Below are 22,377 nucleotides of genomic sequence, written 5' to 3' on the forward strand. Positions count from 1 at the left end.
ACTCCAATCCTCTGGTCTTCCACTTACTTCCAATTAAAATGAATGTAAGGAATCTTCAACTTCTCTAAGAGTATTGATTCGGATCCCAGAAGTTATATCATTCAGGATCACTCAGTGTGGCGTTATTAGGGCTTTGTTAATTTGAACATGCTAACTCCTTTTTCTTCTATTTAAAAAAATTTTTTTTTTCAAGATGGAGGCTTGCTCTGTCACCCAGGCTGAGGTGCAGTGGCACCATCTCATCTCACTGCAACCTCCACCTCCCAGGTTCAAGCAATTCTCTTACCTCAGCCTCCCAGGTAGCTGGGACTACAGGCGTGTGCTACCACGCCTGGCTGATTTTTGTATTTTTATTAGAGACGGAGTTTCACCATGTTGGCCAGGTTGGTCTCAAACTCCTAGGTTGGTCTCAAACTCCTTAACTCAGGTAATCCACCTACCTTGGCCTCCCAAAGTGCTGGGATTACAGATGTGACCCACCATGCCTAGCCATTTTTCTTCCATTTTTAAGAAGTTGTTTTGATATTTAAAATCAATGTGCTGGAATGCTATGTATTAAATCCTTTTTAAACAAGTAAAATGTTTGTGCACTCTTACAGTGGCAGCTGAATCCATCAGGAGCTTATGGTCTTGAACAAAATGAGCCTGAAAGGAGAGAAAGTAAGTATTTATGTATTGAGGTGAACTTTGTTGCTGAGGAGAAAGGATATACAGTGAATTTTAATGATCAGGTGATGAAAATTGTTGTGTTAATAGATGGAGCATATTATTTTTGAAGGTTAGATTTTTGCCATTCAATTTGTTCATAAATATTTGTGGGTCTACCATATGCTAGGTGCTATGGAAAGTGCCGATGAGTAATTACTCCTATAGAATCTACAGGTTAATACAAATAATTATGCACAAATTGACTTTATAAATTAAATGCATATGAAACAGTAAACAACAGTGCTCTTCTATAACAAAACAAAAGCTTACTGGGGAGTGAGAAAGGAAAAATATGTATAATTAGTACAGATGGATTGGGACCAAATGATGAGGATACATACATTCTTCTAGAGTAAAGCCACATTTGCCCAGATTGGAAATGTTCTGGTTACTTGAATAATCTGATTAACTAAGAATCATCACAGCTACCATAATGAATTACTAGTCTTTAAAGCTTTATTATTTGTATACTACTACAGATATTTTGAATGTAATATAATCTTTGAGAAGTCTTACAATTCTTTAGGCACATAATTTTAGACATGAGTGCTATATAATATTATTCTAAAATAGTAACTATAGGCTAGGCGTGGTGGCTCACGCCGATAATCCCAGCACTTTGGGAGGCCAAGGCAGGGGGATCACTTGAAGTCAGGAGTTCGAGATCAGCTTGGCCAACATGGTGAAACCTCATCTCTACTAAAAATACAAAAAATAGCCAGGCATCATGGCACATGCCTGTAATCCCAGCTACCTGGGAGTTTGAGGCAGGAGAATCACTTGAATCCAGGAGGTGGAGGTTGCAGTGAGCTGAGATAGCACCACTGCACTCCAGCCTGGGTGACAGGGCAAAACTCTGTCTCTAAAAATAAAAATAAAACAGTAACTATATTATCGAATTATTTGGATTTGAAGTAAATGGAAGTTTTCTGTAAGTTTTCTTGATAATAACAATTTTTTAACCTTGAAAAATCAAGAAATATAAAGGCCTCAGAATAATTTATCTGTGAATATATTGATTTTCAATGTTCTGAATTAGCTTTATTTGATTCAAATAGAAAATGTATTGTTTGCAATTTGGAAAAAAGTGCATATCCACTGCATCTTTCTTTTTAAAAATTTATCAGCAAAAAAGGCCGTATCTATCTATCTATCTATCTATCTGTCTATCTATCTATCTATCTCTCTATCTATACATCTGATTAAATAATGTATACTCAAAGACAGTGTTTGAAGTGGCCAATGAATAATTTCCTATGTTAGGGAAAGGATACAAACAGCATGAATCATAAAAAGGTTAATTTATCTATGTTACAATGAAGAACATCTGTTCATTAAAAGATATCACTAGGCCAGGTGCAGTGGCTCACGCCTGTAATCCCAGCACTTTGGAAGGCTGAGGTGGGTGAATTGCTTGAGCCCAGGAGTTCGAGACCAGGCTAGGCAACATGGCAAAACCCTCTCTCTACAAAAAATACAAAAATTAGCCAATTGTGGTGGCACATGCCTGTGGTCCCAGCTACTCAGGAGGCTGAGATGGAAGGATCTCTTGATTATGAAGAGGTTGAGGCTACAGTGATCCATGCTTGTACCACTCTACTCCAACCTTGGCAACAGAGTGAGACCCTGCCTTAAAAAAAAAAAAAAAAGATATCACTAAAAGAGTGCAAAGGCAAGCCATGGAATATGAGAAGATACTTGCCACTTACAATCAACAAAGGGCTTGTATCTAGGATTTATTATTCCTAGATCACTAAGGAAAAGGAAGACATGCTGTGGTTAAAGCCCCAAGGTTGGAAGGAGGGGACAAAAGGAAGGCTTCTGGTTTGCTGGTAATGTTTTATTTATTCACCCAGATGATGGTTACATATACTCGCTTTGTGGCAGTTCAACTGAACGGTTAAGTTTATGTTTATGCATTTCTGAACAAGTGTTTTATCTCAATAAACAATACCCCATTTCCTTTTTAATTATGTAATAGTTTTACTGATATGTAATTCATCTATCGTAAATTTGCTCTTTAGTAGATTCATGAAGTTGTACAGGCATCACTACAACATAATTTCAGAACATTTTCATTATCTGAGAAAGAAGTCTCATGCCTATTTGCAGTCATTCCCCATTCTTCCCTCCCCCTAGCCCTAGGCAACCACTCTTTCAGTTTGTATGGATTAGTCTATTCTGGCCATTTCATATAAATGGAATCATACAGTATGTAATTCCTTTCCAATTTTTGATTCAGTTGAGAAATAGACACCAGAATCAACAGATGAAAGTTACAACACCAGCTTTGTTGTTAGACTAGGGCTTGACCTTTGGGTAAATCAGTCTGTCTAACTCAGAGGGGGACTTGCTGCTGGATACTCTCTCAGTGCCAGTAGCAGGGACAAACAGAGAAGGAAGGCAGTCAGTGTGACTGACAACTCTCAAGTGCCCTTCCGCTCCATACAAATGGAACCCAGGTAACCCATAACAAGCATTCTTTTTAAAGAGTCATGGGGCTTTCAAGAAAATAAGAGAAATATTCTCCTAAGAACAAAATAGAGATAAGAAGGCATTTTGCTAGAATCTGAGGAGCAATAGTAAGCGAACACAATAGCCAGAGCTATCCTGGGGACAAATGTCCATATAAGCTGGGATCTGAGAGCAGGTCTGGGTCTGCTGCAAGGTGAGTGAACTGAACTTAGTTCACCCAATCAACACATGAAAAGATGATTAAACTTATTAATAGTCAGAGAAATGCGAATTAACATTGCATGGAAGTAGCTTTTTTTTTTTCCTTTTTTTTTTTTGTGACAGAGTCTCACTCTGTCGCCCAGGCTGGAGTGCAGTGGCGTGATCCCAGCTCACTGCAACCTCCACCTCCCAGGTTCAAGCGATTCTCCTGCCTCAGCCTCCCAAGTATCTGGGATTACAGGCGTGCACCACCATGCCCAGCTAATTTTGTATTTTTAGTAGAGATGAGGTTTCACCACGTTGGCTAGGCCAGTCTCAAACTCTGGACCTCAGGTGATCTGCCCGCCTCGGCCTCTGAAAGTGCTGGGATTACCAGCATGAGCCACCACGCCTGGCCTGAAATAGCATTTTTTATAAGTATATGCCCTAGAGAAACTCTTGCATATTGTATAAGAGTCAGAGAGACAAATAATTTGTTGCTATATTGTTCTTAAAAGCAAAAACTGCAAATAACACAAATGTTTGTTTTGGGTGATTAGATAAAAATATTATGGTGTATTCCCACAATGGACTACTATATAGCAGTGAAAACAAATGAACTAGAGCTACATTCTTCAACATGGATGAATCTTAGAAATATAAATGTTGAATTTAACAAAGCAAACTACAGAATTATGATACCATTTCTGTATAAAGTTCAAAAAGACATACCATATATTGGCTAAATGTGGTAGGCCAGGCATGGTGCTCACACCTATAATCCCAGCATGTTGGGAGACTGAAGCGGGCCAATTGCTTGAGCCCAGGAGTTCAAGACCAGCCTGGGCATCACAGCAAAACTCCATCTCTACAAAAGATACAAAAAATTAGTTTGGCATGGTGGCCTGTGCCTGTAGTCCCAGCTACCCCAGAGGCTGACATAGGAGGATCACCTGAGCCCGGGAGGTTGAGGATACAGTGAGCTGAGATCGCACCACTGCACTCCAGCCTGGGTAACAGAGTGACAGAGACAGAACTTGTCTCAAAAAATATATAAATAAATAAAATATACTTTAATATATAGTATATACAGTAAAGTTATTGTTAAGAAGAAATCGATTGATAAACACAAAAATCAAGATAGGAGTTGCCTCTGAGTGGGGTGAAAGGGGATGGGACGAGAGAGGGAGCACACGGCAATTGGTAATATTCTAGTTGTTGGATTCGGCAGTATGTTTTGTTTGGTTTTTTTCCATCTCCCCCCCACACACATAATGTAGTTTTATTCAGTTTTAAACAAAATGTAACTCTTTTGGGGCAGTAAGTTCATGAGTGTTCATTTTATTGTTAGGCTTTAGAACTCCCATCTGTATTATGTATATATTATTATATATTACATAATACTTTATATATAGAGAGAGAGAATGTTTCAAATATTACATAATACGATGAGAATGAGAAAGAGAGAGGGGTGGCTTTCCAGATCTACCTCTGGAAAGCAAGTCTGAGCCCTGGCCCAGGTGTCCTTAGGACAAGGAAACAGCAGGGCAGAACATACAGGCTCGAGGCAGGAAATCCCTCAAAAGATGGGAAGAAAAGGGCAGAAGGAAGCTTTTGCAGGTGGTAGATATGTTCATTGTCTTGACTGTGGGGATAGTTTCATGAATGCATACTTATGTCAGAAATCATGAAACTGGACTAAGCAAAATGGCTCCTTCCTGTGATCCCATCATTTTGGGAGGCTGAGGTGGGAGGATTACTTGAGGCCAAGAGTTCAATACCAGCTAAGGTAACAGACTGAGAACCCCATCTCTACAAATATTACAAATTAAAAAGTAAATTAAAAGAATTCATCAAACTATACACTTTAAATATTTAGTTTATTGTATACTTTAAACATGTATCATTTATTGTACAAATAAAGCTATTAAAAACAAAAGCCAGGAAGAGGTTGAAGCCATACTCTTTTCCCAGCCTGCCCTGTCAGATAAGTCCATCTTCCTTCCAGTCCCCAGATTCTCCCTACCCCACACACAGTCCCCTTCTCCCTTAGGAGGTACATTTTGTTTCCTCCAGTCTAGTAATAGGACTTCCCTCACCAAAAACATAAAACAAAAAGTTTTATGAATTACTTGCCATACGCTGTTGAGTGAATTCAGTTTTTGTTTTTGTTTTTCTTTGAGACAGGGTCTCGCCGTGTCACCCAGGCTGGAATGAGTGGCACAGTCATGGCTCACTGCAGACTCGGCCTCTCTGGGCTCAAACAGTCCTCCCACCTCAGTCTCCTGAGTAGCTGGGATTACAGGCGTGCACCACAACACCTGTTTTTTTTTAAAAAAATTTTTGTAGAGATGGGGTCTCCCTATGCTGCCCAAGCTGGTCTTGAACTCCTGGGCTCAAGTTATCCTCCCTCCTCAGCCTCCAAAAGTGTTGGAATTACAGACGTGAGCCATTGCACCCGGCCAATGTGAATCCAATTTTTAAAAGCCAGATTCTGCATTGCCTGAGAGTAAGTTATCTAGATTGGATTCTCTACAATTGAGAATTTGAAGATAAAATAAAGTGAAAGTTCCTTTAACTTAAGCATTGTTTTGCTCTTACAACCTGTAAGGCCGAAACAAGTGCCCATGGGTTTGAAATGAAGCTGTCCTGACCTAGCGTTATTCTCAATGCTAGATGGTGTGTTGAGACCTGTCCCACAGAAGGAAGAGCAGCACCAGGACAAGAAGCTGTGCCTCGGAATCCACTAAGAAGGCCTGTCTACACTGCAGGGGAACCTCAAGAACTTTTCATTGCACTTCTAAAATTCAGCCTTGTTCATTCAGAAAATAAGGATGGATTTTGTGAATAATTGAAAAGATTTTTTAAGGAAGCTAATTTATTTCTAGGATACAAATGGTGTTAATAAGAATATTTGTCTTTTAGATTTATGTGTGGGTTTTCCATAATGTAGTAGTGTGTTATTTTATTACATGAAATGAGGGAGCAATAACTTAAACCAACGTAATCACCAACAGGGACTGATTTCTATTTATCTTGACTTTATATTAGCCAATTTGAAAGGGTCTGCTTCACAAGAGGTCATGCCTCTGCAGGGAATCACACACCTTTTGAGAAATATTAATTCTTTTTAATTACAAGAGTGACAGTTAGTAAACTGCTCCAGGGAAATAAGTGTCATCTTTTTAAGAGTCAGTGTATAGCAAACCAAAAGGTCACATTTATACCCAAAGCTTTCTAGTAATCAGAATTTACTTAATTAGAATTGACTTATAAAAATAAAGTTAGTGGGCTGGGCGCGGTGGCTCACGCTTGTAATCTCAGCACTTTGGGAGGCCGAGGCGGGCGGATCATGAGGTCAGGAGATTGAGACCACGGTGAAACCCCGTCTCTACTAAAAATACAAAAAAATTAGCCGGGCGTGGTGGCGGGCGCCTGTAGTCCCAGCTACTCGGAGAGGCTGAGGCAGGAGAATGGCGTGAACCCGGGAGGCGGAGCTTGCAGTGAGCCGAGATTGCGCCACTGCACTCCAGCCTGGGCGACAGAGCGAGACTCTGTCTCAAAAAAATAAAATAAAATAAAATAAAAATAAAAAAATAAAGTTAGTGGACTTGGTCTCCATTTTTAAAGTATATTTTGTAAATGTTAATTCTGTGGTCCTGTTTATCACAGAGTTTGGGTAGCAATAAGAAGAGAGTGTTATTCTGAGACAGTGTCGCTGCTTGATATCACTGACTCTTGAAATCACTAACAGTGAACCTCAAATTTGGTTATGATGTTAACAGAGAAGAAATATTTGAGTCTGGAATATTGAAACTAGCTTTCCTAGAATTCCATTAATAAATGCCGCTCCCCCATATAATCTTCCCTTCTGTATAATTAACATAGGTTGTCTCATGGCTTTGATCTGCAAAAGGAAGAGCCTTTTAAAAACATTTGCCAACCTCGAGAATAAATACTGAAAGTCTTGAAAGTATGGTCATTTCAGCTATTCCAGATTGCTGTCTGTGATTTCTCACATTTTTATTTGCTGAGAAACATTCAGAAAATTATTCCAAAAATGAAGGTACATTTTCTGTTCTCTCCTAGGTTAGAGAGGGGGTGGCCTGGGGTGCTTCATGAGAAATGTCTCCCTGGATCTGCGGTGGTCAGGGTTGCCTCTGCTTTTGTTCCCTGCCTTTCCAGAACATCACACGGCCTCACTGGGCTTCCTACCAGTTTCTCAGAATTACACGCAGGACCATCCAAACACTGGCTCCATGCCAGGGCTGTGACTGCAGCATGTGTAGGTCCATGGGGAGTTCAGAGTCATCATACAAGGCAGCCGAGAACTGCCATAAACCCTACACAGATGGAAGGCATGGGATAGGACGGGAGAGGAGGCGAGGTACACTTAGAGGTAACTAAGGCTAGTTTGAAAACCATGAGTTAAGATATTCTTATCAGTATAAAAACACTGAGATTGCTTACCTCCCAAATTGCTTTATTATATTAACTCTCGTGCTTCAGCTCTTGGATTTGTTGTTTCTAACTAACGTGTCATGTACACCAAACATTTTATAAATCAATCAGTAAATATTTTGCAAGACCCAAAATCCTGGCATACTGCCAGGTCTGTGGATTTCCCTGTTGGGTGTTGGGATGGGATATGAGAGGAAGCAGCATACATGTAGGAAAAACTGTGATTAGAAAGGGAAAAAATAGGCATTTCCACAGTACTATTAAGAGAGTCATGATAATGCCATTTTTTTTCTTCTGTACAACTGGTCAGATTTCAATAAATAATCATTGATGGTTTACTGTATAGCCTCAGAAGGTGAAGTCTATGAGGGCAGGGAGGTGTGTGTGTGTGTGTGTACTTTTTAACTGCTGAACCCCAGTGTCTAGAACAGTACCTGGCACACAGTAGGCATTCCGTAAATATTTGTTGATTGATTGAATGACTGCTAAATACTGCTAGACCCTGGGGATGAGATGTGTGAGAAATGCTTCCTGATCTTAAGACACTCACGGTCAAGTGGAAGATACAAGCATGGAATCAAGTAATTAAGAAAAATGATTCTCAGGCCAGGTGCCGTGGCTCACACCTGTAATCCCAGCACTTTGGGAGGCTGAGGGGAGGTAGATCACTTGAGGTCAGGAGTTCAAGACCAGCCTGGTCAACATGGTAAAACCCTGTCTCTACTAAAAATACAAAAAAAAAAAAAAAAAAAAAAAAAAAAAAAAATAGCCAGTCATGGTGTTGCATGCCTGTAATCCTAGCTATTTGGGAGACTGAAGCAGGAGAATCGCATGAACCCAGGAGGCAGAGGTTGCAGTGAGCTGAGATCATGCCACTGCACTCCAGCCTGGACAACAGAGCGAGACTTAGTCTAAAAGAAAAGAAAAATGTCTCTGGACCAGCAGATGATTTGTTAGAAGTGCATATTCTTAGGGTGCACCCTAGGCTTACTGAATTAGAACCTCTCAGGATGCGCCCAGCAAGCTGGGGTTTCACGACCTTGCGGGTGATTCTGGTGACCTTTAAGGCTGAGAACTGCCACTGTGGATGTAACTATAGGAACAATGGGGGCACACGAGGATTTACCAGCGCTCTGGGGAGTCATGGAAAGGGCCCTGTAGAGGCAGAGATGATGAGGTGGGGCCTGAGGGGATCCAGGGGTTTGCCAGGCAAACAGCGGGAATGAGACAAACTTCTGGGAAAAAGTGATGGAGACAGACTGCTGAGCCACCCCAGGAGCCCGCCTGGGTTTGGAGAAGCTCTGTGGGGCACTTTTGACCCAGATCTATAAATTCCCAGTCCTCATCCCTTAGCCTGAGAAATCAGAACTTACACTTAAACAAAAAATACAATGTCTTTCTAAATTTCAAAGAATGGGAGGATGATGGTAAGTTCATAATTTGTAAAAAAAAAAAAAAAAATAGCTCTGCCATTTGTTTACTGCCTAAGTGGCCACAGAATATGCTGCTGTGAGGGGAGCTAAGTGTAAGCATTTGCCTGGTTTCCTTCATCCCAGTCATGCAGAGCATACACAAGTGTGTGTATTTTCATTGTATTGCTGCTGAAGCTTTTTCTTTCCTTTTTCAAGACAGGGTCTCACTCTGTTGCCCAGGCTGGAGTGCAGTGGTGCCTTCATAGCTCACTGCAGCCTTGACTGTTTTCTGTGCTCAAGCGGTCCTCCCCACCTCAGCCTCCCAAGTAGCTGGGACTACAGGCACGTGCCACCACGCCTGGCTAGTTTATTTTTTATTTGTTTAATTTTTGTAGAGACAGGGGTCTTGCTATGTTGCCCAGGCTGGTCTTGAACTCCTGGCCTCAAGCAATCCTCCTGCCTCTGCCTCCCAAAGTGCTGTAATTACAGGCATGAGCCACCATGCCTGGCCAAGTTAGCTTTATTTCTGGGTCAATGAATGGTACCAACACTCTATAAACATGAACTCTATCTTTAGTGACACTATGATACATAAATGAGCTTATTGCCCCTGAATGTCTATATCTAAACCCACGTAACACTTGGGAAGGAGAAAGAAAGAAGTGAGCCCATCTTGGGACAGGAGCTCCTTTGGTGAGTGTAGCACAAAGTGATTTGTTAGGGAAAGCACATGTCTTTCCAGAAGGACATGAGCCAGGACTTTCCTGGAATACTTCCCACCACGCCATGATTCTCAGAAATTGGGGTCCAGGCCAGGATGAACGAGGAAGAAACCACATTTCATCCCATTGCTGACACCCACACCCAGAGAGGCCCCGGGCCCGGGATGTATCCCAAGGACAAAAGGTGGAGGGAGGAGGCTGGGGGAGTTCACTTCCTGTGGAGTGAATGGAAACAGCCTGGCTCTGCCTAATGTGCATGAGGGGCTGGGGGTGGCTTGAACAGCTTGAAGTACCTTGTGTAGTGTGTGCGCACATTCACACTGTTAGAAAAAAATGAAAACAAGAGCTAAGTGAGAAGTCTGAAATACTGTGGTGCATGGTGCTGTTGAGTTGCAAGAAACGGAAGCTCATGAGCCTGGAGGCTTCTGTGTGGCAGATCCTAACTCCGGACCAACTTTGTTTTACCCATGGTGATAACCAGCAGAGGTTCTCCAGGTTGTTTTATTTTGAACATGCTACAATTCATTAACAAATATTTGCCAGGGCTTAGCTTACCATGAGCCAGGCACTGTGAGGAGTGCAGTTACAGTGGTGAGCAAAACCAGACACAAACCCTGCCCTCATGGAGCTTATCGTCTAGTTGGGGAGATGGACATACATCAAATATTCATGAAAATGAATGAAAGGTACACAGAAAAGAACTGGCCTCCCAACAAATACAGGCACATGTTTTTTCAGTTCTTCCACTTCACAGAGATCTAGTACTATTATAATTCTAATGGCACCATGGGCTGCACTTAGTGGACCTGGAAAGTTCTACTGGTTTGGGTTTTTTTAAAGATATCCTACACGCTTAAGCAGGGAATCTTTTGGAAACCTCTGGAAGGAGAGAACAATCATATTAAAAATGCAAATAGGGCTGGGCACGGTGGCGCACACCAGTAATCCCAGCACTTTGGGATGCTGAGGCAGGCGGATCATGAGGTCAGGGGTTTGAGACCAGTCTGGCCAACATGGTAAAACCCTGTCTCTACTAAAAATACAAACAAACAAACAAACAAACTAGCTAGGCATGGTGGCATGTGCCTGTAATCCCAGCTACTCGGCAGGCTGAGGCATGAGAATCACTTGAATCCAGGAGGCAGAGGTTGCAGTGAGCCAATATCGTGTCACTGCACTTTAGCCTGAGCAAAAGAGCAAGACTATCTCAAAAAAAAAAAAAAAAAAAAAAGGACCATGACCCTTAACCTCAAGATTCTGTGACTTGGCAGGGTGGAAAAAAATGTATGTAAATAAGTATAGATGTGATAAGTTTTAATAAAGAGCAGGGGAATTTAGAGAAACTGTACCAAGCATTAAATGTATTATTTTTAGTAACCAGAAATTCCTTCTATTGATGTAATTAAGATTTTATAGTATTTGAGAGGCCAAGGCAGGAGGACCACTTGAAGCCAGGAGTTCAAGACCAGCCTGGGCAACATAGCAAGACCCTGTCTCTCCAAAAAGAAACTAAAAAACAGCCAGTTGTGGTGGTGCACACCTGTAGTCCCAAGCTGCTAGAGAGGCTGAAGCGGGAGAATCACTTGAGCCTAGGAGTTCAAGGCTGCAATGAGCTATGCTTGCACCACTGCACTCCAGCCTGGGTGACAGAGTGAGATACTGTTTCAAAAAGAAAAAGAATGCATATAGTACTCTACTCTCAGATATGAGTGTTTCTGTTGACCAGGAATTTTACCATTCCTGGTTCTTTTTGATGCGGAGGTGGCCTTGTGAAAGGACACGGTTTCTGCTGAGCTGAACACGCTTTAGTGTAATATGATGAAGAACTTCTATGCTGGTTGCGGTATTGGTGGAAAGTGTTTTATTTTGCAGAAAAAGCACAAGTTCCACAGAGGGCAACAGTTATCCATTCACTCCACAGCTATCTATTGCTGCATGACAGACTACGCCCTAAAACTTAGTGGCCCAGGCCACTATTTTATTTTGCATGATTCTGTGAGCCAGGAATTTGGGCAAGATTCAGCAGAACAGCTCCACTCGCTGGGGTCACTCACAGTTGTGTGCCACTGGTGGGTTAGCTGAGAGGGGGGCACAGCCAGCGCAGGGACAGTGACGCTGGACCATCCAAGGGGCTTCTTTCAGGTTTCTGGCGCCTCAGCTTGGATGGCTGAAACAGCTGGCGGCTGGCCAGGGCTCTCCAGCAGGGTGACCAGACCTCTACGAGGCGGCACAGGGCTCTGAAAGTGAGTGCTCCACAAGGACATGCCCAGCGTGTCCCCCTTGCATCATGCTGGCTCATGGCTCATTAGCCAAGGCCAGTTTCGTGGCCACACCCAGAGTCCATGTGGAGGGGCCTGCACAGGACGTGGAGCCAGGAGGTATAGTTCACAGGGGACCACAAAAGTAACGTTCACCACAGGACAGAGCAGATCACTGAAGGGAATGCCACTGGGAATGGAGCCCCATGTCCTGGCCCCTGAGCAGAGTTCTGTCCCCAAGACTGTTACTCCTCGTGGAACTTTTCACCTCCCTCGCACTTAACGGCAATGCCAACAGTCACTGCACACGGTTCCGAGAACCTTCAAGTTGAAGCCCTCATGATGCTTCCTAAGAAGTTGCAGTTGTCCAAATCCACAAACCCAGATTTCAGTTGGCAAGTCTGAGAGGTTCTGGGTAACTGTTTTGCTGCACAAACGTGGGTATTCCTGAAAGTTTAAAGATTCATCTTCAACATGCTAGGGAAAGCCACCATGATAGCTAGTCTAATAATGCCCAGACCATTCCCTCATTAATGAATGGAAAGCTCACATTTTAAGATGAATATGGGCCAGGGAGGTTTCACCTTTCTTGGCTGAGGTTGATGCCAAAGTAATAAGCCTCGGTGCTTCCTGCCTCCTTGTTCCCTGGGGATGGGCCAGAATCAGATGCCATCAGGGACCCTGCAGGCAATTCTGAGAATTCCTTTTAAGAAGACACCTGCAGGAAGGGTGAACCACTTTCTAGCCCTTCTGCAGCCAACCACTCCCCCTGCCTTTTGATGACACAGGTTCTGCACAAGCTGAGAGGGAGGAGGGGGTGACATCCATTTCTTGTAAAAATGCCTCAATGAGAAAAGGGCCACATGCATTTCTTGTAAAAATGCATCAGTGAGAAAAACAACAACAGCAGCAGCAACGGCAAATATTTACAGAATCTCCTACTATGATCCAAGCCCCCAAATCAAGAAAATGTGAATGCTGATGTAAAAAAGGAAGGTATTTGTTCAAACTGCCTGGCCAGTGTTTTTAAAGAAAACAGAGATCTCCAAAGACCCCTTTTTTGGTCCTAGGTAGCAAGCAAACGCGGAGTTCATTAAATGTGTACTGTTTATTTGTGGTGTCTCCAAGCAGAGTAGTTGGCTCTCATTATATATCTGGGAGAATAATCAATGATTTATGCTTCTGACAGCCTTATCATAGCCATTTACATAATGGTCATGTGTATTTGTGACTTTAATACCCTCTGCATATAACCTTACTATTTAAATAGATTACAGTGTTTTGCTGTTGTGACTTTGCTTGTTTAATCATAGCTAAGACTTTTCTGAAGTCAAATACTTTTTCCATTATCACAGTGAGGCGTTGGCAAAAAAGTGGGGGCTTGCTGGTTACACTTGCTGAAAATAAGTCATGAATTTATTTGGACTCTCAAGATTGGAGCTCTGAATTCACATAGTCCAGTGTTTATGCACAGAGGACCACTGGCATTGCCATTGATTAGGACTGGCATGACCACTGCCAGAGGTTTAGCAGCCCTGGCACACATCCACCAAATGCCATTTCAATCACTCAGAAATTTCTACAACAGAAGGCCCCCCACGTGTTGGGATGGTGGGCTGCCCTTGCTTGAGCACAGCTGATCCATCCAACCACTGGTTAGCGGTTGCATCTCCTCTTCAACACTCCCCTAAAGGGACAGATCAGCCGGGCTCTGCTCCAGCATCCCCAGCGATGAAGAAGTCACCACCTCCTGAAGCCACATTGGCCTGTCCTCATTATTAACATGTTATTTTTATGGAGTAAACTCCTCCCCCGTCACTCCCCTCAGACCTTGTGTATAGCACAGGCTGTTTGTGTCTCCTCTCCCACAGGAATGCCCTGGAATACTTGAAAGTAGCCATTGTGTTCCTGCTGTCCTGTGACAGCCTCCCACCTCTCCTGGAAAGTTACTGCATCATTGTAGCTAGGTTCGCATTTTACAGTGAAGCACTTTTTACTTCACCTCATTAAATGTTCACACTGTGAAGCGGGGATTAGCATTTCCACTGTACAGATAATGAAATGGAGTCTCAGGTTAAACGACTTACCCAAGGCTACACTGCTAACAATTGGCAGAGCCAGAACATGAATCTGCTCCAAATTCAATGCCTTCCATAATTTTCCCAATATGCACTTCATTTTTTTTTCTTTTCTTTTTGAGACAGGATGTCACTCCTATTGCCCAGGCTGGAGTGCAGTGGTGTGATCCCCACTCACTGTAGCCTCGACTTCTTGGGCTCAGGTGATCCTCTCAACTCAGCCTCCTGAGTAGCTGGGACTATAGGTGCCCACCACCACACCTCGCTAATTTTTGTATTTTTTGTAGAGATAGGGTTTTGCCATGTTGCCCAGGCTGGTCTCGAACTCCTGAACTCAAGCAATGTGCCCACCTCGGCCTCCCAGAGTGCTGGAATTACAGGCGTGAGCCACCGCGCCTGGCACAATATGCAATTCATTTTGTCCAGCCTCTCCCTCTGATGTCTTCGTTCTTCCCATTGCAAGTCCTCATGTCTCCCGTGGTAGAAGGCATCAGTGGCCCCAATTTTTCAACCTTCCCTTTCACACGTTTTGCCAGTTCCATCAGCAGGTGGAACTTGTTTCCCCTTGCTTGACTTTGTGTTCAGTAGAATGAGGTGGAAATGTCCTCGTGCGAGTTCCGACATTAGGCTCAAGAAGCCTGTGTGTTTCCACTTTGCGTTTCTGCCATCACCAAACATCCGGAGCAGAGCCACCCCAGCTAGCCCAGCCGAGATTAGGTGACTCCCAGCCAACCCACAGACGTAGGAAGAAAACATTGGTTTTATTTAAGTTATTGCGTTTCAGGGGGCTGGTTATGCTGCAGTTGCTAAGCAATACATTTCTCCAGCTTTCAAAAAGCTTCCCTTTCCCCACGGGGTTCCTTTCCCTTCATTACTTGGAAGCCTGTGCTAGCTTTCTCAACATCCTCCTCCTGTTTATTCCACAAACCACTGCTGTCTTTCTGCTCCCCCTCCCCGTGGGAAGGTGCTCCCCAACTCCTAGTGGCCTAACCCTGCTTGGGCCCTGGGCCTTCAGCGTGCAGCATCAACCCATCCTGAAACTCTCCTGTTTTGGCTTCATAATGCTTACCTCTTGTCGGCCTCGACCTGTTCTTGTGTTTCTTATCTCTCTCCTCTCCTCCCACGGCTCTTCCTGGGCCCTCTCACCTCTTTGCTTCCTCTCCAGGGCCCCCATCCTTTCTCAGGACCTTGAGGACCACCAAAGTGCTGACACCTGCTCCCAGCCTGCGTCTCTTCCCAGGTGCAGCTGTGTGTGCACGCCCCTAGACGGCTCCCGCGGGGGCCTGATTCACAGCAGTGATCACCAGCACGTGAGGAAAAGACTGGCGTAGGGGAGAGTGGCCAGGGCTCCCGCCAGAGAGGTGTTGCAGGAGTCCAGGCGAGAAGTGATGCGGCCCAACAGGGCATTAGGGTCACCAGAACTCCCTGTCTGGGCACCCATGCTTCTCCCTGCAGAGCTGGAGTTTTGTTTGCAGACCTTAGTGTGGGACTTCACATTTATCCTTATTAAATCTAGGCATGATTAGATTGCACCCAACACTGCAGCTTGTCCTACCGCTTGTTAATTTTGTTTCAGACACTAATTAGGCGTCGCTCTCAGAGACCAGGGTCACTCAGGCATTTGATCAATGCGTTACTTGTGTCCCATCCAAGTCATCGATAATGTTGAATAGAAAGGGCCCCGCAGGAACACAGTAAAGACTATTACTTGTTTTAGCCACTAGAGGGCTGCATGTCCCAGAAATTGATGCAGGTGCCGCTTAGAAGTGAAACTAGGAAATGTCAGCACTGTTGGGTTCTATGGGGTTTGGAGTTTCCAGGGCGGGGGCACAGAGGAGAGTGTAGCACACTGGGGAGCTGCAGATGGTTGCAGCATTCGTGGGCAAGGAGAGGGAGGAGTAGGGGGTTGGCAGAGACCACGAAGGGCCTTAGGAACACTTCTGGGGAGCAATAGGAAGCCATAGATAGACTTTAAGCAGAGGCCACACGATCATATTATGCTTTTTTTTTTTTTTTTTTTGAGACAGGGTCTCTGTCACCCAGGCTGCGGAGCAGTGGCGCAATCACGGCTTACTGCAGTCTTCACCTTTTGGACTCAAGCGATCCTCCTGCCTCAGATTCCTGAGTAGCTGGGATTACAGGTGCACACCAACACACCTGGCTAATTTTTTATTTTTATTTTTGTAGAGACAGTTTCCAAGCTGATTTCAAACTCCTGGGCTCAAGCGATCCTCCCACCTCAGCCTGGAAAAATGCTGGGATTACAGGCGCCAGCCACTGCGCCCAGCCCCTATTTGCATCTTAAAGCAGTCACTCCAGCATCCGTGTGGAATGGAGGGAGGAAGAAGGGAATTGGATGGCTGCTGGTTGGTTCAGAAAGAGAAATGATAAAGGTCTAAGGTGACATCTGAAGGGAATAAAGGAGGGGACAGAGGAATGTAAGTGAACTGAGCAGAACGAGGGCAGAGTGACAGGGGACAGAATGGCAGGAGCCACCCAACAGGAGGGGAGGGGGAGGGAAGGGAGGGTCACCTGGAAGATGTGAGGGGGCCAGGGAGTGAGGAGAGAAAGAGGAAAGTGAAATTGTGCTTTGTAAAGAATGAGTCATACATTCACTCACGATAGAACATTTACTATGTCGCAGACACTGGGCTAGACCCTGGCGATAACATTCACGAGGGAAACAGACACTGCCCCTGCCCTGGAGTTTTGCACCCTAGTGGAGAGGCAGCCGGTATCTGGGGCGGGAGGCTCCTGTGCTGGGCCTGGGAAGCCCAGAAGTGGGTATTTAAGCTGAAAGAGCAAGGATGAGAAGAAGCAGCCAGTGAAGAAAGCTGGGAAGACTATTCCCAGCAGAAGGAACGGTATGGGGGAAGGCCCTCTGGGAGGGATGGAAAAGCAGCCAGGCTTGCTGGACTTGTTGCAGGAGGAAGGCTCGGCCGGATCCTGTGTGCTTTAAGGACAGTGGTCAGGGCTTTGGGTTTGGTTCTGTGCAGCAAGGGAAGCCACTAGAGGGTTTGGGGGCAGGAGAGAACCATGACTAGATGTGACCTATGAAAAGATCACTTTGGACGCTTGCAGAGATGGGGTGCAGTCCAGGTGGGAGACATGCAGATGCAGAGAGCTGCTCAGATTTGACACAAGTCAAAGCAGAAATGCTGATGAATTGGCTGCAGGTGAGAGGCAGAGAGGACTCATGTGCCTTCCTGGGTTTCTGGCATGAACAACTGGGGGGATTTCAGGGGCATCAGCAGAGCTGGGGAAGCCAGGTGCAGGGAGTGACAGGAAGTCATATGCCATGTTTTGAACTGTACCTTGGAAAGAGGGAGCCTGAGAGGCATCCAGCCAGCAGGTGAGTGCATGCATGAGCTTGGAGATTGCCGAAGTCGGCCTGGAGCCACAGAGGTGGGAGCCACACGGGGGGCACACACAGACCACAGACCTGAAGCCTTGCAGGAAGACGGGGGAGATGGAGACGAGACGCCCAGGAGACTGAGCCCGGGCACAACGGTGCTCGGTGCTTGGCTGTGAGGTGGAGGAGGCTGAGCTGAGAGAGCACAGGAGGGTGAGATTGCCTGGGCGACAGGAGAGGAGAGGGCCTGGAGAAGAGGCCACCAGCTCTGTCACCTGCTGCTGAGGGGTCAGACGAGCACAGGAAATCGCTACTGGATCTGGCGGCTCTGAGGCCCTGGATAGCCCTGGGAAGAGCATCTTCCAGGGAGGTAGGGAAGCCAGAGACGGGTGGGTTGTGAGCTGCATCACAGGTGAGGAGGTGTAGCCCATTCGTGGAGAAATTGGAGAAGTTTCACCTTGAAGGAGGGCAGAGAGACAGAAAAGGGGCTGGAGGGGCAGCTGAGGGATAAATGGTGCTTTTTTGATGGGTGACCCACGTCTTGTGCAGGAACTACCTGAAAACTTGTGAAGACATTAGAAAGAAGAGCCAAGACCCAAGAAGAGAATTGAAGGTGCGAGGGAAACTGTCATGCCCACCCTGCCCTGGCCTTCTTATCCAGGTGCCTGTTCCCTGGCTGCAGGTCACGTGCCACACCTTGATTCTGATGGGCATAGCACATTGACAACTGAACAAAGCCACTCGGGTTGGAAATGGTCCCTGGTCAAGGTGAAGGACACGCCTGGTGCTGCCAGATGCCGCCGGGCAGCTGCAGGCACGCCCTCTTCCTTCCTCCCACACCCTGGGTAGCACAGAGCCTCATTCATCCAGGCCAGCAGGTCACAGCCATGGAAATGTCATGCTCAGTTCCCAGGGAAAAGGGGCAGACTTTTTCCCCTGCAGAAGAACCAGTCTGCACCTAGGGCCTTGCCCGTTTTCCCCAAGAGTCCTGTGATTATATAAGCATCATCTGTCCCTGATGCTGGGGTCCTGGTTGAGACCTCCCTAGGGTGGGGCTGGGGTGACCCAGCTAGGCCCTGGCCTGGAGTTCAACCACCCTTTGTCCTGATGGCACTTTATAAAAACACTGTCAGCCTGGTCTCTGGGATAACAGGGTTACAAGCCTCTGAATGACTAACTGGCCCTCAGAGCTAACTGGATCAAATACAGACTTTGGGATGATATTGCGTGCACCCAGGCCGGGTGGAGACCTAGACTGAGCATGGACACTGCCATAGAGAAAGGACATGGGAACCGTGGGGTCCCCCTGCTGCCCAGCCACCCCCACACCCCGGGTTGAGGTGGGATGTAGGTTACAGATAAGGTTAAAATACAAATGGAGGCAGGTGAAAAGTTGGGTGGGTCCGGAGGTTTGAATCGCAGCAAGGAATGGATCGCTTCCTCTTCACCCAGACCTCAGCTGCTCCCTAAATTTCAGTGACCCCCAAATCGGTGCCTCTGGCCCACATCTTTCTTAAGCCCCAGACTCATTTGTCCACCGGCTGCCTGGACTTCTCCACACCACATCTCCAGGCACAGGACACTCGTGTGCCTCTGCCTCCCCATCCCGGGCTCCCTGTCTTGGCTGAGCACATCACCTTCTACTCAGGTCACCCATGCCACAGGACCATGTCCTCCAGAAATGGTTCAGCTATGCCTGGTCAATAGTAAATCCTAAGTATCTCCCAAGGTCTATGGCTGCTGCCTCTGGGCTCTGGGTTTGAATCCTGCACCACCATCTGCTCACTGTATAATTGGGCGAGCAACCCTCTCAGTCCCTGTTTCCACATCTGTAATATTGGGATTGTGAAAGAGTCAGAATCAGAGCGGAGCCACTTTTGTTAAAAAACAAATCCTACAAATAGAGCCAAGGGAAGGCCATGAAGAGAAATATTCTCATGCATAAATGCCTAATAACAAAAACTACCACGGGAGACTATGAAAACTGCAAACTTGCACAAAAAGTGCTTCTAGGAGGACACCTGCCCAGTGACTGTCTGTCCAGCCTTGGACTGGTGTCCCTCTTGCAATTAACCCTTGTAGCCAAGGATCATTACTTCAAAGCAACGATACAGTCCTCACTTTCCTGTTAAAAACCTTTGCCTTCCTTCACCTCCCTGAAGGCACACGTGCTTTTTACTCTGGAAGGCATACTCCCTGGCAGTGCCTTATTCCTGAATAAACATCACTTTCTTTGAAAGCCACTCTCTGGTTGTTATTTAGGTTGACAGGATAATCACAGTACGCGCCTCATAAGGTGCTTCTGAAGACTGATGTTAATACTCTAAAGCATCTGGAGGGGGACTGACAGCAACACCGAGTTCACGCTCGCTGTTACCAGCAGGTGCTCATCATCCCACCCTCCCTCATTGTTCCCCCTCCAGGGCCGGCTCCAGAGCTTTCCCCACCAGACACGCAGGTGTTCAGGTCACTTCCCGAATAAAGGCCAGCTGCCTTAATGATGGCGTCAGACCCTGCTGGGCATTCAAAGCTCCCTCCCGGCCCTCTCACATCCCCACATGCCCCAGACACAAGCGCACATGCCTCGTCATTTTCCAGCCACGCTTCGTGCCCACGGCCCTCCCTGCAGTGGGAATCTCTTGCTCTGGTGATGGGGCTAATGTGGGCGCCCAATCTGAGCCCGGCACGTCGCCTACTTTACCTCGTTGGTTCCCACAACAATCCTGTGAGGCAGGTCCTCTTTTGGCCTGTTTCCTGGAAGCTCGGTGATTCTCAAGAGAGAACAGCTAGCCGTGGAGCCAGGATTTCAGTCCAGGTGTGGCCATTCCCAAAGTCCAGGTAGTTCTAGTTAATCCACAGAAACCTCTCATGAGTAGATGACATTTCAAAGGAAAAAGGGACCTGACGTCTCCGAGATGGGGAAGGATGGTAGGAGGGTGTGTCAGCCTCTCCCCAAGGCAGAACACATCTGGGGGCATCGGCAATGTCTGTTTCGCTAAGCATGAGCGCGTTTCCACAATTCCCTCTCTGGCAGGTGATGAATTAGGGTTGGTCCCAAGAGCACATCGTGTCAGCTGTGAGGGGAGGTGAACTGGGGTGGGGCCCATGTGGTCGCAGCCGGCTGGCGTTGTCAGAGACCTCTGGCTCCCCTTGTTGTCAGGGTTCCCCATTCCCTGCACCTCCCCCTTCAGCTTCGCCACTGTGGGCCCAGTGCGGGGGGGCTCTGCACTGAAGGGTGCCTGCCCTTCTGTAGGTCTGCCACGTCCTCGGGTTCGGCAGTGGGATCTGCCCTTCCTCCCGGGCTCCTCACCTCCTGTCTATCCTCCCTTCTCTGCTGACTTGGCCCCAGTGCCAGCTGCAGGGGACGGACTTACAAAGGCCTCTGACTTCCCTGCCCCACGAGCTCCCACCATCACAGGAGGCCTACAGTAACCCCGGTGTGTCACTCGGTGTCCTGTCCCAGGATCCATCCCTAACCAGCAAGGAGAATGAATTCAACAGATGTCAAATGGATGAATAAATGAGTAGTTGAATACATATTTTTGCTATTTTACAACTTTAAATATCAGAACTAAAACTAAAAGTGATCTTATTTTTTCCAACCTTCCCTAAAGGATAAATTATTAATGTATATTGCAACATATTCTCCAAAGGGGCCCTATGATCACAGCATTTTAAAGTAACACAGATGGCTCTCAGTGGAGTGATTAAATTGCATCTATGTTACATTGGTTGATGGTAAAGGGGTTGAGGCTTTCTGTGCGTTTTGATGGCGACTTTATTTTAGGGTATTGTAACTGCACATGCTCCTCCGTGAGGAGGAAGTGATGAGGGAAGGCGGGGACCCTGGCAGGTACTGGATGTGCGTCCACCATGAACTTCAGCCTCTGTAGCCCCATGGTGCTGGGGCCACTGGGAAATGGTGGAATGGCTGGCTGAGTGGCAATCGCTCCTGTAGGGAAATCTAAGCTAATATTATGTCCAACTGAAAAAGAAAGCCAAGAAAACAAAAGCAGGTGCAAAACTGCAATCTGAAATTTTTTAACACTTTATTTCATTATTTAGTTTTATTTTGTACAGATGAAGTCTCACTACGTTGCCTAGGCTTGTCTCAAACTCCTGGGCTCAAGCAATCCTGTTCCCCCACTCTGCCATACCCGCCCCCCATCCCCAGCCCACCCCCATCTCCACCTCCCAAAGAGCTGGGATTAGAGGCATGAGCCACTGCCCCCGCTGCAATCTGAAATTAATGCCTATGTCAAGTTGAAGGACTGCTCAAAATATTGGAGAAGTTCAAGACTGAATGTCCCTACGCTATACAGAGGTCTAATCAGATCTTCCAAACATCAGACGACCAAGTGAAGTTAAGTTACCTACCCCCCTGAATGAATCCAGCTTTCGAAATCTTTCTGCTGAGTTATCCTTTAGCACTGGTATCCAGGATTCCTTTTTCCATGGGGGCCGGGAGGAGATGAAGTTATCTGTCCCGGGGCGGAGAGCTGAAGAATAGGCCAAGGGGCCTGAATTCGCAGCCTGGTTTCCAAAGACATGGACCTTGGGGTCAGCCCTGACCCTAAATCCTGGCTCTGTGGCCAGCTGTCTGATCTGGAGGGAGTTACTCACCCTCTCTGTGGTCCAAGTTTCCCTCCGTCAGGTGGAGACTTGAGTGAGATGTCTGTGTGGGCTTAGTGCAGACCAGGCTGAACACTCAGCTTTGCTCTGCTTATTATG

General features: G+C 46.1%; 1 protein-coding gene across 5 annotated transcripts in view; it reads left to right on the top strand.

Annotated features, from left to right (window-relative positions):
- Nucleotides 1-16,751, top strand: part of CDADC1 (cytidine and dCMP deaminase domain containing 1) — a 54,417-nt gene extending 37,666 nt beyond the window's left edge. The window contains exons 9-10 of one of the 5 annotated variants that reach the window (XM_063619168.1): nucleotides 600-660; nucleotides 16,482-16,744. In XM_063619168.1, coding sequence (XP_063475238.1) covers nucleotides 600-660; nucleotides 16,482-16,693 — 273 coding nt within the window. In that variant the 3' untranslated portion in view covers nucleotides 16,694-16,744. Of the gene's footprint in view, nucleotides 1-599; nucleotides 661-6,039; nucleotides 8,168-16,481 lie in introns of those variants that run through there. The other 4 variants (XM_055244304.2, XM_063619169.1, XM_063619171.1 and 1 more) reach the window with 4 other exon arrangements.
- Nucleotides 16,752-22,377: the final 5,626 nt, after the last annotated feature.

The sequence above is a fragment of the Symphalangus syndactylus genome, chromosome 15, assembly GCF_028878055.3.
Source record: "Symphalangus syndactylus isolate Jambi chromosome 15, NHGRI_mSymSyn1-v2.1_pri, whole genome shotgun sequence".
NCBI classification, from domain to species: Eukaryota; Metazoa; Chordata; class Mammalia; order Primates; family Hylobatidae; genus Symphalangus; species Symphalangus syndactylus.